The 15,819-nt window shown below is 44.4% G+C and overlaps 1 protein-coding gene across 1 annotated transcript in view; it reads left to right on the forward strand.

Moving 5' to 3' along the window:
• Nucleotides 1–11,125, forward strand: part of PPM1F (protein phosphatase, Mg2+/Mn2+ dependent 1F) — a 40,126-nt gene extending 29,001 nt beyond the window's left edge. The window contains exons 5-7 of the mRNA XM_028709730.2: nucleotides 1,289–1,432; nucleotides 2,971–3,064; nucleotides 7,513–11,125. Of these exons, the coding sequence (XP_028565563.2) occupies nucleotides 1,289–1,432; nucleotides 2,971–3,064; nucleotides 7,513–7,880 (606 nt within the window). The 3' untranslated portion in view covers nucleotides 7,881–11,125. The remainder of the gene's footprint in view (nucleotides 1–1,288; nucleotides 1,433–2,970; nucleotides 3,065–7,512) is intronic.
• Nucleotides 11,126–15,819: the final 4,694 nt, after the last annotated feature.

Raw genomic sequence — 15,819 nt, forward strand, 5'->3', positions numbered from 1 at the left:
GAGAGTTGTTCGGAGGCCTTTCTTTGCCTTACAGAGCTACAATTCCAAGAATTCCCTGGAAGAGGGATTGATTGCTTAACCACTCTGGGAATTCTGCCTTTACCCTCCTTGATCAGAAGACAGGAAAACAGGAACAGCTTTACTGCTTAGTGAGCCAGCACACTTTGTTCCAGCTGAAAAGTGCGACAGACTTTGCTTTTTAAATTAAACCTGATCGTTCAGAGAGAGGGGCTTGGTATATTCCTGAGTGGGCCACCACCACCCCAACCCCCCGCTTGATGAATACAGCCCACAACATTGTTCTGAGAATACACTGCAAACCTCTTGTTTGTTTGTTTTAATATTTAATGCTTATAATTTATGTTAATGCAAGCACTAGATCTCTCTATCTGATTGTACCTTCTCACGCTGACCACTGCGGTGGTTGATTGTAATAGATGTTTGAAAGCACTTATTGAAAAGGCTATTACTGCCAGCACTGTATTGAATAGAAACAAACCAAGATCTTTAGGAGCATCTTCTGTTGCAATGGTTTTTGAATACATGAGTGGTGTCGGATGATACAGATAATTTGGATCCTTTCCAGTCTGGGTTTAGGCTCAAAATTGGGGCAAAAACAGCCTTGGTTGCCCTGATTAGTGCCTTACACTGGGGAAGGAGTGGGCGTCCACAAATCAGAGGAGGTAAAAGGTTTAATTTAGCCCAACGTTGATGGATGTGGGGGGTCTTTCTGGATCTCTCAACAGCTTTTGATTTCATTGACCATGCTGTCCTTCTGGATCGGTTGTCTGGGATGGGACTCCTCAGAGGAGCAGCGTTAACAGTGGCTGCATTCCTTCTTGGATAACCAATCTCAGAAGATGGTAGCGAAACATTTATCGGCCTACAGCATGTCTCAGAGTTCTGTTCTTCCCTCGCCCCCCCATGCTTGTTGTCATCTACATGAAACTGCTGGGAGAAGTCATCTGGAGTACGCAATAACTCTCCCAGCACTCTGGGAGAAGTCACCCAGAGTCATCCAGGCACACAGTAACTAGTTGCATTTTATTTCTTGACATGTTTTGAACAAACCGGATAGAAGTCATCACAACAATAGCAACAAAAGGCTAGTGTGAATTCACTCTAATGCTTTTTACATCGCTAACAGAGTTTCTATGATCTTTGATGCACGGTTAAATAATGAGCACCAATTCTCCCCACACAGTTACATTTCATCCTTTTAAAGGCTCTTTATAACATTCCCTCCCCCTTCTCTCTCTCTCTCTCTCTTTCTCTTCAAACTATACAGAAGCTGCGCAACGGTAGCACAGGTGTGGCTGCCTTGATTGTTGGGAACAAGTTACATATAGCTTGGCTTGGCGACTCACAGGTAATGCTAGTCCAGCAAGGGAAAGCTATAACCCTGATGGAACCTCACAAGCCAGAGAGAGAGGTAACTACTGCTTCTTTGAGTTTCCCCCACAAAGCTCTTGGCCTCTTGTGTATGTACAGCAGTGTGGTGTAGTGGTTATGAGCGGTGGACTCGTAATCTGGTGAACCGGGTTCGATTCCCCACTCCTCCACATGCAGCTGCTGGGTGACCTTGGGCTAGTCACACTTCTCTGAAGTCTCTCAGCCTCACTCACCTCACAGAGTGTTTGTTGTGGGCGAGGAAGGGAAAGGAGATAGCCCTAAACGGCCTCGGCCCGGTATACCTGAGGGAGCATCCCCACCCCCCATCATTCTGCCCAGGCACTGAGGTCCAGCTCCAAGGGCCTTCTGGCGGTTTCCTCACTGCGAGAAGTGAGGCTACAGGGAACCCTCCCATCAGATGTCAAGGAAATAAACAACCACCTGATGTTTCGAAGACATTTAGGGAAGTTTTTAATGTTTGATGTTTTATCGTGTTTTTAATATTGTGTTGGGACTACACAGAGTAGCTGGGGAGGCCTGGCTAGATGGGCAGGGTATAAGTAATAAATTATCATCATCATCATCATTCCCTCTAAATCCAAACATACCAGTTATTTTGTAAGTTAAAAGGGACCACGCCAAAATAAGAGTGAGATTAATAATAGTGAGATTAATAATAATGGATTGGATGAGAGCCAATAATCTGAAGTTCATTCCAGGTAAGACTTAAGGTACTGTTAGTGGGCGGTTTCCTAGACTGGATGGATGGAAGATTGCATGCTCTTGTTAGGGTTACACTCCCTCTGAAAAAGGAGATCTGCAGCCTGGGGTTACTTCTGGATCCATTGCTGTTGCTTGAGGCTCAGGTGGACTCAGTGGCATGGAGTGCCTTCCATTAACTTTGGTTGGTGACCCAGTTGCAGCCGTATCTGGATAGGGATAGCCTAACTGATGTCATCTATGCTGTGGTAACCTCTAAGTTAGATTACTGCAACATGTTGTATGTGGGGCTGCCTGTGAAGACTGTTCGGAAACTTCAGCTGGTGCAGAATTAAGTGGACAGGGTTATTGTTATAATACTATGGTATTATATTGCAGCTGGCCTGTGATCCTACGATGAAGGACGGTACAGTGGTACCTCGGGTTAAGTACTTAATTCGTTCTGGAGGTCCGTGCTTAACCTGAAACTGTTCTTAACCTGAAGCACCACTTTAGCTAATGGGGCCTCCTGCTGCTGCCGCGCTGCCGGAGCCCAATTTCTGTTCTTATCCTAAAGCAAAGTTCTTAACCTGAAGCACTATTTCTGGCTTCGTGGAGTGTGTAACCTGAAGCGTATGTAACCCGAGGTACCACTGTATAGAAATTTAATAAGTAATAAAATAGTATACAAATTTAAAAGAAGTTTTTAGCAGAAGCTGATCTGCAGTAGAATGGAAACAGGGCTGATTGCAGTGAACACAGGGCAGGATAGAAATTGCTGCCTCCTTACATCCCTAGACTGGTTGGTACTGTGCTTCCTGTGCCTGTCACACCTACACCTATAGATTTAGTGAGCTTTTGTTGTTGTTGTTTATTTAGGATGAGAGACAACGCATAGAAGCCTTAGGAGGTTGCCTTATCTACATGGACTGCTGGCGTGTCAATGGAACCCTGGCTGTTTCCAGAGCTATCGGTAAGCCATGTCCTTGAAGAACATCAGCCCTAATGTGTTCATTTACCATATTTAGCTGTAATGAAATATTGTCAGCATGTAAGTGTGATGGGGCGGCTGTTGTTTGTTCTACCGCCGTTCACAACTTTCCGTTCCGCATCAGTTTGGAAGTGATTTCAAAGCACAGCCTTGACAGCTAGAAACTTCACAAGTAACACACACTCACAGGGAATGGTTTGATACTGCAGGGCTTTTGTGGAAATCTGTAACGAACAAGACAAAAGCAGCCATATCCTAACTTCACAAGGCCATTTGGGGGTTTTTTTCTTCTTACCAACAGACACTGCAGCATTTTCCTAACCTTGGACTGAATCGCTGCCGTTATCGCACCTACATTAATAATTGTTCCATGTGGTACATTGCCATAGTAACACAAACCTGACAGTGCACACCGAAGAATACTGCTCTTGCAGCTCCTTCCTCGAAGCATCTGTAAAACTATTTTATTATTATAGTTGTGACTCCTGAAATGGCCCAAGCATGCACTCCTATTGAGAAGTCATGGATCGTTTCCCCTCTTCACTCGATAACTTTTTGCAAAATGCTGGGGGGGGGGAGCTTTCTTAGGGCCAAATGTAATATAAAAATGTGTTTTAATAAATAAATAACTAAATAAATAAATACAATGGTACCTCGGGTTACATACGCTTCAGGTTACAGACTCCGCTAACCCAGAAATAGTGCTTCAGGTTAAGAACTTTGCTTCAGGATGAGAACAGAAATCGTGCTCCGGCAGCGCGGCAACAGCAGGAGGCCCCATTAGCTAAAGTGGTGCTTCAGGTTAAGAACAGTTTCAGGTTAAGAACGGACCTCCGGAACGAATTAAGTACTTAACCCGAGGTACCACTGTAAATATCCTAGGTCAGTTTTTGATAAATGTTGATTATCATGCTGAGTGCTGCCTGTTTCTGCCATGTGAACTGCCTCCTTTCGTGAGTCATCTGAAAGCCCTGCTCTGTGCTCCTGGGAATAAGACTACGTGTGAAGCAGTAGGCACCACGGTTTTGGCGTGGTCTCCCAAAAGTGACCCGCCATTAGGGCTGGGCAGTATCTGGTTTTCAACATTGTGGTATATATCACCCAACTTAATATCACGAAACATCACGATGTCTAAAATCAGGATGGAACTATGTAGAGAGGCACTGGCTGGCTTCACAGTTTTCCCCACATTGTTATTTTTGCATAGCACACACACCTTAGGGCTGGGCAATGTAGCGGTACAGAATAAAAAAATTGGTTTGAAGTCCACATCGTTTCATAACATTCAACATGGTTTCATAACATTCAACATGGCGATGTGTGTGTATCGATATAGGTGTATAGATATATATGATGAGGGGAAAACCGTGAAGCCAATCATCGCTTCTCTTGTGATTCCCTATTGCTCTGTACTATAAAATAACAGTTGCAACAATCTGTTATAGGTAAAGTAAAATCGTATCAGTTTTAGGTCCCTAAGTAGTAGTAGTAGTTTCTGGGGCATTACCCCTTTCACTTCTACAGTGGTGCCCCACTACAGTGGGTTTGGACTAGATGATCCTTGGGGGTACTTTCCAACCCTGCAATTTTATGATTCTAAGCAGCAAGGTACCAAAGCGTCCCAAGAAAGACAAAAAAATCCAGAAGGGGAAACAAACCAGAGGCATTTCCAAATTAATTCATAGAAGCGTTCCTTTATTTCAATTAACTGCTTTTACAAGTAGTTGCATATTTTACGTGTTTAACCTCCTTGCGGGGGTTGGGGGACAGAAAGGCAAAATAATGGGTTTTAACATTTAAAATAATTCTATATGCACGTGGGTGTGTTTGTTTCATCAGTAGCTCACTGGTGAAAATCTACTCCCTTGGCAGTATTAGACATTAGACATGACGCTGCCTACAGCAAAGCGAGACTCAGAGTTTTCAGACTCCAACTGTGTGTGAAGAGGAAGAACCATTTGCTGCAACATTCATATCACTGCATTGAGAAGAGCCCTGGAAAACAGAATAATGAGCTGGAGGACTGCAGCCGCATTCTGGGGCTCATTTAAGACGCCATGCCAAACCACGGCTAAGGAAGCTTTGCGTGAACTGACAACGCCTGGTTTGCAATACCAAAGTTGGAACCTATGGTTTGACACAGATTTGCAAACCATGGTTTCTGCTAAGTTTGGCTTGGCGCGATTCCTGAATTAAGAATGCATAGTTACTGCCGTTGCTCTGCCTTCGAAGCTGCTGCACCATGGAGACGAGCGAGAACTTAGGAGCTTATGAAACAGTGTGCCGAGAGGAGGGAAAACAAAATCAGACAAGCAGTTCTAATCCACAGTTTGCATCTTCGGGAGCTTCAACAACGGCTGGGATTCTAAACTGTAGTTATCACAAATTATGATTCTCCCATAATTCGGAGATAGGAAGACATTTGACAGTGAGGTAGGGGAACCAGGAAGGCGAGGCCTAAAGTCTCTTCCTGTTAGACTGGGGGTTGGTCAGAAGTTCCCATCCGTCTTACTGCCTGACACAAGGAAGGCTGTTGGAAGTGGGGAGTCAGAGGTGTCCAGACTCTTTCTTTTTAAGTAAAGAAAAACAAAGAAAACGGCACAAAAATATTGGTCCTCATTCTCCCTGCACCATCTTGGCTGACATGTTGTTCATCACAGGAACTCCTTCAAGCCATGTTATGTTCCTATGCTTCTCCCCCCCCCCCCAAAAGAAGTTACACATTAAAGCAAATGTTAATCAAAGCAAAATCTGCAGGTTCCTGCTTAGGCAAAACATTTGAGGATTTCAAGGGAAGCTTTTTTTAAAAAAGAAAAGAAAACCCTTTGGGAAGATCAATAAGATTTTTCACTTATCCATGGAAAACCTTCAGTTCTAAGCTCTATAGTCCTGGTTCACCACCTGCCTGCAATGAGATTTTTGAAAGACCTTTACAGCAACAATTTCTTCCCCAAGAGGCCTGTGGGTAGATGCCTGTGGCATGACTGGGGTGCATGCACATGTACACACGCTCTTTTTTCCATGCACCACATTTGATCACACACACAGAGAGACAACTCTTTCAAAGCCGTGACTGCATTTGCGATAGACAACCAAACCCCTGCTTTCCAAGGTGCCTTCTCTGCTGGGGAAGAGCAGAGCAGACTTCTTTCCATCCTAGCAAGGATAAATTGTGCTTCTTCCAGCCCCATTACCTGTTTGGTGTGCTAAGGAGAAGGTTTGAATGGAGAGATAGATGCACAAAGATGACTCTCCCTATCTGACTAAAGGTAAAGGTAGAAGGACCCCTGACCGTTAGGTCCAGTTGCGGATGACTCTGGGGTTGCGGCGCTCATCTCGCTTTATTGGCCGAGGGAACCGGCGTACAGCTTCCGGGTCATGTGGCCAGCATGACTAAGCCACTTCTGGCGAACCAGAGCAGTGCACGGAAATGCCGTTTACCTTCCCGCAGGAGCGGTACCTATTTATCTACTTGCACTTTGACGTGCTTTCGAACTGCTAGGTGGGCAGGAGCAGGGACCGAGCAACGGGAGCTCACCCCGTCGCGGCGATTCGAACCACCACCCTATCTGACTACCTTCCCATTAAAATAGAGAAGTGCAGAGAAGTGCCCTTCATTGGATCAGAAGTGCTAGCAGACCTGGGGTGGGATGGGAAGATTAAAGCCCCCCCCCAGCTTCTTATTTGTTTAAATGATTTTTAATTGTGCTTCATCCTCGTGTGGTTTTTAACTTTATATGTACACCACTCAGCAATTCTGAATATTAAGTAGTATACAGATTGTTGTTGTTGTTGTTTAGTCGTGTCTGACTCTTCGTGACCCCATGGACCAGAGCACGCCAGGCACTCCTGTCTCCCACTGCCTCCCGCAGTTTGGTCAAACTCATGCTGGTAGCTTCGAGAACACTGTCCAAAGTATACAGATACCTGGAATGAAATAAATATACACAAGATCACTGTCCCTGCACTGCAGTTTGCAATGTTTTCCCCTCAGCTTTGGGAAGGCCTTGCCAGGTCGCAAAGGTTGGCTTGGCATGCAGATCACCCACCCTTGGTTTAAAGCAGGCATGTATAAAAGTCTGTCTTGGGGGCCAACAACATTAGTCGGCCCTCACGCATGTTCATTTCATCAAATCTGGCCCTCTTTGAAAAAAGTTTGGGCACCCTTGGTTTAGAGCAACGCTTCCCAAACTTGTCTCTAGCCATTTTTGGACTGCAATTCCCATAATCCTTGACCACTGGCCCTGCTAGTTAGGGTTGATGGGAGTTGTAGTCCAACAGCAGTTGGAAACCCAAGTTTGGGAAACCCTGATTTAGAGCTTCGCCTTAAACAGAGGCAGAGGTTGACGGCTCAGAAAAGGGAATGGGGCAGATGGGATTTTGTACCTCGTGTGGTAATTTACTTCATTCTCTCCTGCTTGCTTTATTAGGCGACCCGCTCCAAAAGCCTTATATCTCTGGCTGTGCAGATAGTGCATCATTTGAGCTAACTGGTGCCGAAGATTATGTGCTTCTCGCTTGCGACGGATTCTTTGACACCATCCAGCCATTTGAGGTGGTGGACCATGTTCTAGAGCACTTAATGGAGAACAAAGGGGACGGCCTCAAGACTGCGGAGAGGCTGGTGGCGGCCGCAAAGGAAAGTGGATCCAGTGACAACATCACTGTCCTGGTGGTGTTTCTAAGGGAGCCCAAAGACATCATGTCCGACTGCCTCAGAGACCCTAGAAGCTGCTCTGCTGACGACTGCACAGGGAACCCGCTCCTTAACTTTTTCAGCTCCGAGAAGAACCATTGAAATGGAAGGCGAAAGGGTGACTATCAAATCCATTTAAAGCACAACATCCAAACGTAAGCAAGTTCAAATGGGGGTGGGATTCCTTTTACCACTGGAAAATGAAAGCTATTGTGTGGCAGACAAGATGCAAGAACTTAAGTATTTCAAAACCCAGGGTTGTCTTCAACTAAGCTGCTCAAGAGTAGGCCCTTTAGAAATCAGTGGACCTAAACTAGTCATGCCTGTGGATTTCAATGGGTCTGGTCTATGGTTCTTCCATAACTCCGGCCAGTGTCTGGATTGTACCATTTTAGATTGCAGGTTCGGGGAATGCATAACTGAATGTCCCTTCGTGCAAAAGAGAAAAAAAATATTTTAAAAATCCAACAGCCCTCTTAGGTGCAGCCAAACTATACCTGAGTGAAGGCTTCTAACCTTGCTACTCTCTGGCTGCATTTGATCACAATGGTAAACCACAGTTTGAAATAATACATGGTTTAACATCCATGAGTGCTTTCCGGACTGCGCTCTGCAGAGGAGAAAACAAAGCCAGAGTTTGACTTGATGTGACCTGGTTTGTCTCCTCCAAACAAACCATGAGCGGTAAGTCAGAACCAACATTGGCTAATGGTTTGTGTGGAGGAAATGAACTGTAAGGCTCTTGTTACTTGTTACTTGTTTCCTCTTGTGCATGATGCAGGAGCAGGGAAATTAAAAAAGGCTTGTATACCACAAATAAATGATAGTTCATTTTAAATGTTTTTATTTTAATGTTGAGTGCGGACCAGGTCTCTGACACAACAGTTTTCTGTGTGGAGGGTTTTGTTTTGTTTTTAAATGGAGGAGCATTCAGTCATGCAAATCCCCATCTAAAGCCTGCCATGAAACAACTCAGACACAAGGCCTCAAAAAGTCTGGTGGTTTTGCATTTACTTCTTTGAAGTAGTTTTAAGCCTGCCCATTCATATCCCTGTCTCTTGGGGAGATGGTAAAATAACATACTGTATGTTAAAGATCAATACTCGGAACCCTCTGGAATAATTTTAAATATCATTTCAAGGGGGTTGCATTTAGATGCTACTTAATGATAAGCGTGAATAAGCTACCACACCCTCACCAAAGATGAGTGAATTGCTGTGGACAGATTCAGTATTAAACAAAGTACCAGATACTGGAACATCACAATATTGTCTTGCATAAGAGCTGACGTCCCCTTCTCTTCATTGCATACCAAAGAAAATATTACTAAGGAATATCAAGAACATGTTAATGAGGCTTCAGACGAAAGGGAGCTTAGATACTGAAATGGAAAATGCATTTCCGAAAATAATACCTACTAAAATACCAAACTATCAGCATAGGAAATGTCTGTAGGAAGGTGCCATTACTTGTAAACACCTTTAGTGTCATGGAGGCAATTTTAATGCAGTGGGTTGCAGCCAGTTCACAAACAAAACTCTTGATTGAGCCTTATCCATTCCATTGAGTGTACAAGGAGACAGCATTCAATGGCTTTTCAGGGTTTTACCGTTCCATCCTACTGGTGCCTATTAAGTACTAAGGACAAAATATTTTGTCATCCGGTTTGAAAAGACATTGGCCACGTTCACATGGCGTGTTAAGCTATGGTTTGTTTTATCCATGGTTTGTTGGAACAAACCAAAGTAAGTCTCACTGATGAGCAAATTAACCATAGCTTGTTCCGCCTAATCTTGATTTCATTTTCTAACCACTCTTGCCACACATCCTATCTGGGGAGGGGCACCAAAATAATCCAGGATTACGCCAGGATAGTAGGCGTAGCAAGAAACTATCATTAGCGCAAGCCAAAGTTTGTAAGCCAACTTCAAACCATAGTTTCATATTCTGGTTTGGTGGCCACAGGCAAACCATAGATAGTTGACTGAGGTGGGTTAACAAACTACAGCTAAGATAAGCAGACCATGGCTTCATGTTAAGAACAATGGGCTGGTTTGAACATGTTATGTGCATCTCATTGTGAATATAACATTTAGTATTTTATTATTTTTATACTCTTCTGTGGTTGAGGACTTTTTTTAGGTGTGTTATGTTCAAAGCTTTATTTATATCAGGATTTAGATGTATATAACTGTTATTTTTTTGCCACTGGTATTTAAAACTGGCCACTGTCAAGTGCCATATGTCATTCTGACACAGATGCAAAGGGCTGCTTCTTCTGTCATGATGTGTGAAGTGTTAGTTTTTATATTCATTTTGAGGAGGTGACCTATTATGTTAATTTAAATACTTGTAAAGCACTTAAGGCTTTCTTGATGTATGCAAAAACTGGTGTGGGCAAGAACCTTTTCATTTAAAATATTGTTGCAGGGGCATGCTATTTTAAAAGCTTTTCCAAGAAGGTGTACTTTTGATCTAAAGGAAATGTTCGGCTGCCCCTTTAGCGAGAGGTAAGGACACGGGTGGCGCTGTGGGTTAAACCACAGAGCCTAGGACTTGCCGATCAGAAGGTCGGCGGTTCGAATCCCCACGACAGGGTGAGCTCCCGTTGCTCGGTCCCTGCTCCTGCCAACCTAGCAGTTCAAAAGCACATGAGAGTGCAAGTAGATAAATAGGTACCGCTCCGGCGGGAAGGTAAACGGTGTTTCCGTACGCTGCTCTGGTTCGCCAGAAGCGGCTTAGTCATGCTGGCCACATGACCTGGAAGCTGTACGCTGGCTCCCTCGGCCAATAAAGCGAGATGAGCACCGCAACCCCAGAGTTGGCCACGACTGGACCTAATGGTCAGGGGTCCCTTTACCTTTACCTAAGAGCTATTTGAAAGTGAATCGGACTCCCTCAGAAGGTGGTGGGGCCCTCCTCTGTTGGAGATTTTTAAAGAGAGGTTGGATGGCCTCTCAGGAATTCTTCAACTGTGATTCCTGCATGACTCTTGGTGGTCTCTCCCAACTTTACAATTCTACAATTCTGTACCATCAATCAAAGCACAGTTGTTTGAGGCTCAAACAACCCATGATGCCAGCAGACCTGTTTGTTTAAACTTGGCTCTGTTCCAATCAAATAGGTTGGTTTTGTTTTCAAGCGCAAATACACTAGAGGGACCTGCCATCACTAGTCTATAAACTAGAAATGCATGGCTTACTGGTGTAAACAGGGACATTTTTCCCTCCCAAAGGCTTCCTGTCACATCCTGTTAATCTGTTTGACATGCAGTGTTTTGCAGAACCTTTGAGAGAGCAAGGGAATGCGCAGAACAATTTTTAGAACAATGGGGGAGGGGTTTTTTTATTTTATTTTTAAGTAAATCCACCCTCTAATAGTGGTAAGGGAGGGATGGGAAAGCATTTAAGAATTATTAGTGCCTGCTTTTGAAAGGAAGGTGGGCTGGGAAATAGAGCTACATATGCCTTGCTTCTTAGCGAGAGATGCAGAGCACTGGAGGAAGCCAGAAATCTTATGCTGGGAGGGTGAATCTGATAAATATAGCTATATAGAGACATTGGATGGTACAAGGCGGCTGGCAGGGATGATCAGAACTGTCTTAAATAGGTTTGGGGTAGGGAGTTCTCAAAGCATATAGATGCCCATGTGTTTGTCAATCCTAGGGCATTTCCCAAATACAGCGTGCAAGAAATAATGTGCGCGTGTCAGTACTTGCATGTACAGAAATGGTACACACACACAAGAGTACATGCAAGGGCTGCCACACACCTGCAGCTGCTGCTGTAAGTGAATTTCCTGAAGGCTACTGATGGCTTGGCTTGATACTGCAGGTTTTCTTCTGATAGGATGAACAACGAAGGGGTTGTTTCGGCAGATTTGGCAGCTGAATAACGTTAATCACAGCAATGACTTTAATCGTTGACACTGAGTGGAACTCAGGAGTGGGATGATGCCATGCTTCTGTTCCCCACCCCCAAACCCCACAGCTTCGCTTCTTTTTCATGCGCTCCCAAAGCAATTAGAATCCTTTTCGCAAAAAGCTCTAAAACTTCTAGAAAGAAAGTTGCCCTCGTTTGACATGGGCTTTGCTCTCCGTGTTCTGGCAGTGCCTGCTTTTGCCTGTTGGCTTAGACCAGTAAAAAGACTTCATCACCTGAGCCAAAGCGGTCATGTTTCAGGTGAGGTGGGCAGCATCCTGAAAATCTCTCTTTGCCGGGTGCTGGGTAGCAGAGGACGACTCACACTGTACTTTATCCTCATTTGTTCCCAGGTCTCTACGACTAGAAAGGGAGCACAGCACCTTTAATCAGTCTGTAGGCCACCCTCCCTTCTAAGCAAGCTTCCTATATCCTAGTTTCTACACACATAAACCTCTCTGTTTTTCCAGAGGCACCAGAAACACATTCTAGCCAGGCAAGAACACTCAAGGGGTGGTATCAAGATGAGGCCCACAGGCCAGATAGAGAGGCCTCCGTTTCGCTGGTACTCAATGCACGAGTCAGGCATAAGAACAGTGTTTCTCAAATTTGGCTCTCCAGCTGTCGTTGGACTACAACTCCCATCATCCCTGGCAACTGCTCCTGCTAGCTAGGGATGATGGGAGTTGTAGTCCAAGGACATCTTGGAGGCCGCAGAGGTTTCCCACCCAACAGCAAGGTCCCTTTGGAGAGCTAAATGCATGGTATGCTGGCAACATCAGCCCTGCATACTTTGAAAAATCATGGAATCATAGAATTGTAGAGTTGGAACGATGGCTATGGGGCAGCGGTTCTCAACCTGTGGGTCCCCAGATGTTGTTGGACTACAACTCCCTTCATCCCTGAGCTCTGGCCTTGCTAGCTAGGGGTGATGGGAGTTGTAGTTCAACAACATCTGGGGACCCACAGGTTGAGAAAGGCTGCTATAGGGTAATGAATTCCTGTTTAGTCCCCAGAACCAAGTTGACTTTAATTCGAAGGAAGAGGAGATAAAATATATATGTTTCATAGTCAGCTGTCAGTTGATAGAAATGGAAACTAGCTGCTGCTTTATGGATTCAACACCCCCCCAATTTATTACCTTTCTTAATGACAGGGATGGTTTAATACTACTGTTTGCTCTCTATATGTTACAATGTGTCAAACACATAGACTTTTAACTGCTGTAAGTTTTATTCAGTGGGAATGTATAGTTATACGAGCCCAAAATATGGGTGGGACAGTCACTGTCGGATAGCCAAGTCCTCCTGTTCCATTTTGCCTCTTCTTTGCCTTATTTTCTGGTCTTCTAACTAGAATGACCACTCACAGCCTCAGACGTGTACTATTTGGACTTGAATTTTCCCTGGAGATTCATTACATCAGGAGCTGCCCTGCTAAATTTCTTCCAGGGCTTAGATTCCACTGACAAACTGCGGAAGTCAGATTCATACTACACAGTTTTGCAAAAGCAATAGAAATGCAGTTGTAGGGCCAGAACATTCTGTGTGCAGAAGACTATAAAAGTAAAGGAAGGCCATGAAATCAGCCCTCCATGCAAGCATTTATATGAATGCATAGTCTTGTAGAGTAGCAGCTTAGGGATGGGAGGTGGGGGGATTTGTTTCTGTCTGCATTTTAGTGAGAAGCTAGCTAATGCACACTTCTGGAACCAGGGTGTGAACCCAAACGCAATCATTGTGCAGGGCACCAAAACTAGGGTTGCCATACGTCTGGAATTTGTCCGGGATTTCAATGTTGGAATTATCGTCGGTTGGAAATCGGTAAAATGTCACACAATGAAGTGTGTGTTGCTTTCCCAAAACCAGCTTTTGTTCCCCGGATTTTTACCTCTTGAAATATGGCAACCCTAACCAAAACATGTATTTTGACCCTTAAAAGCATTAACCACTTGACCACACGTCTTTAATAAGTTTTTTTTTTCTACTTCCCATCCTACATTTTTAAAGAGCAGATTTTTGGACAACATAATTCTGCCTTATTGTTACTGTTATTATTACGATGATGATGATGATGATTTTGCAGCATACGGCCTATATAAAGAGCCCACTCTCTGGACAGTCTGTTGGCCATCTTTGCTTTGGCCAAACTAGAGACGATCAAGCTGCTACGCTTAATAATGCAACATGCTTTTTGTCGAGCCGTTTCTCCAGCATTTGGCATATTATATAACTACAGAAGTACAAGCAGTAATGCTCCTCTTCTGTAACTACTCCTGCTGATTCCTCCCCCCCCCCAAGTTGTCAGTATTAATGACTTTGAGAGTACTTAAGTGTTGCTTTATCTTGGCAGTGTTCCTTCATTCTGCCCTGTTGCCTAACCAGCCTTGAAAGGAAACCCAACAAAAATTATGTTTAGAAGTAAGGAAGTTTTTATTCTGTGTGTCATTTTAAACGTAATCCTATTTATTTTTAAACACTGTCTGCTGATAACGAAGACTGGAAAAAGGGTGGGCTTTTATAAACTGTTGCTCTGGTACTTTGGTAGCCAGAGGTTTGATAGCTTTTTCATAGTTACGATATGTGCATGAACTGTAACCCTGTTCTTATTAATCATGATTATATGCTTATTCAGATTGTAACTTCTTTAAGCACACAGATTTTCCTAATGGTGCTTGTGTATATTCTGCAATATTCCCTGTTATTTATTTTTGCATGAGGTTGGTTGGATTTGTGTGTGTGTGTGTATTATATATGTAATATGTGTATATTATATAGTATGTGTATATTATATATATAATTTTTCCAGTATTCGCACAGAGTGCCTCATGTACCTATTTGCGTACCATCAGGAAGAAAATGCGGAGAACATTGGCGGGGGGGGGGGGGAATCACTGGCTATAGGATGTGATGGTTTGAAGTGTTAATAAACGACGAAAATGTTTCATTTGTCCTTTTCTGCGCTTCATTTACAAATGGTGTGCTTTTCCCCAACTCATGGACACCAGAATCATTTTTACTTTGGGTTCCACCCCACCTCCCCAGTTGTTATTTCATCCACCCTTTCTCTTTGCCAAACTGTGAAAAAGAAAAGCTTTGAAAAGAAAATGTGGAAAGGGTGTTTCTTCCACACAGCTGGATTGTAGCTACATTGTTTTCCAGTTGTCACAACAAGTTTTTTGTTTTGTTTTCTGGGAGAGAAAGTGGGAGTGGGGAGAGAAAACCCACTGCACCCTAGTGGTTCTGGAAAAGATGGAACTGCAATGTCTCATAGCTTGCAACAGAGTTTACCTGAGAGTGGGTATGGAGAACATTTGACCCTCCAGATGTTGATGTACTACAACTCCCATCAGGCCCAAGCAAGCATGGCATGGGATTAGGGGAGATGTAGTTCATCAGTGTCTGGAAGCCCAGAGGCTCCCTACACCCACCTTAGAAGAATGGCTACATGGGTTGTTATCATAGCTGTCAACTTATAGATTTGAAAATAAGGGACCAGCAGCCTCGAAAAGGGACGCGGGTGGCGCTGTGGGTTCAACCACAGAGCCTAGGGTTTGTTGATCAGAAGGTCAGCAGTTCGAATCCCCGCGACGGGGTGAGCTCCCATTGCTCGGTCCCTGCTCCTGCCAACCTAGCAGTTCAAAAGCACATCAAAGTGCAAGTAGATAAATGGGTACCACTCCAGCGGGAAGGTAAACGCCGTTTCCGTGCGCTGCTCTGGTTCGCCAGAAGCGGCTTAGTCATGCTGGCCACATGACCCGGAAGCTGTAGGCCGGCTCCCTTGGCCAATAAAGCAAGATGAGCGCCGCAACCCCAGAGTCGGTCATGACTGGGCCTAATGGTCAGGTGTCCCTTTACCTTTACCTTCGAAAATAAGGGATCAGCAGCCCAAATAAGGGATTTTCCGGGCACAGGTACGTTCAACTTCTGAGCCCCTCCGAGCCAAAGGCAGAAATCCCAGCTAGCAACCAAACGAAGCCTCAAGTGGTGGTTCCCACAGTGCAGCAACCCAGCAAAGGGGATGCAGCAAGGAAAATCACCGTTACCTCTCCGCTGGGAAGCGCTGAGCAAAGGCGAGTCCCCAGACAACGTGGCCGATTTGATTGGCACAAGGCATGCAAG

This window comes from Podarcis muralis, chromosome 16 (assembly GCF_964188315.1).
Source record: "Podarcis muralis chromosome 16, rPodMur119.hap1.1, whole genome shotgun sequence".
In the NCBI taxonomy this organism is placed as follows: domain Eukaryota; kingdom Metazoa; phylum Chordata; class Lepidosauria; order Squamata; family Lacertidae; genus Podarcis; species Podarcis muralis.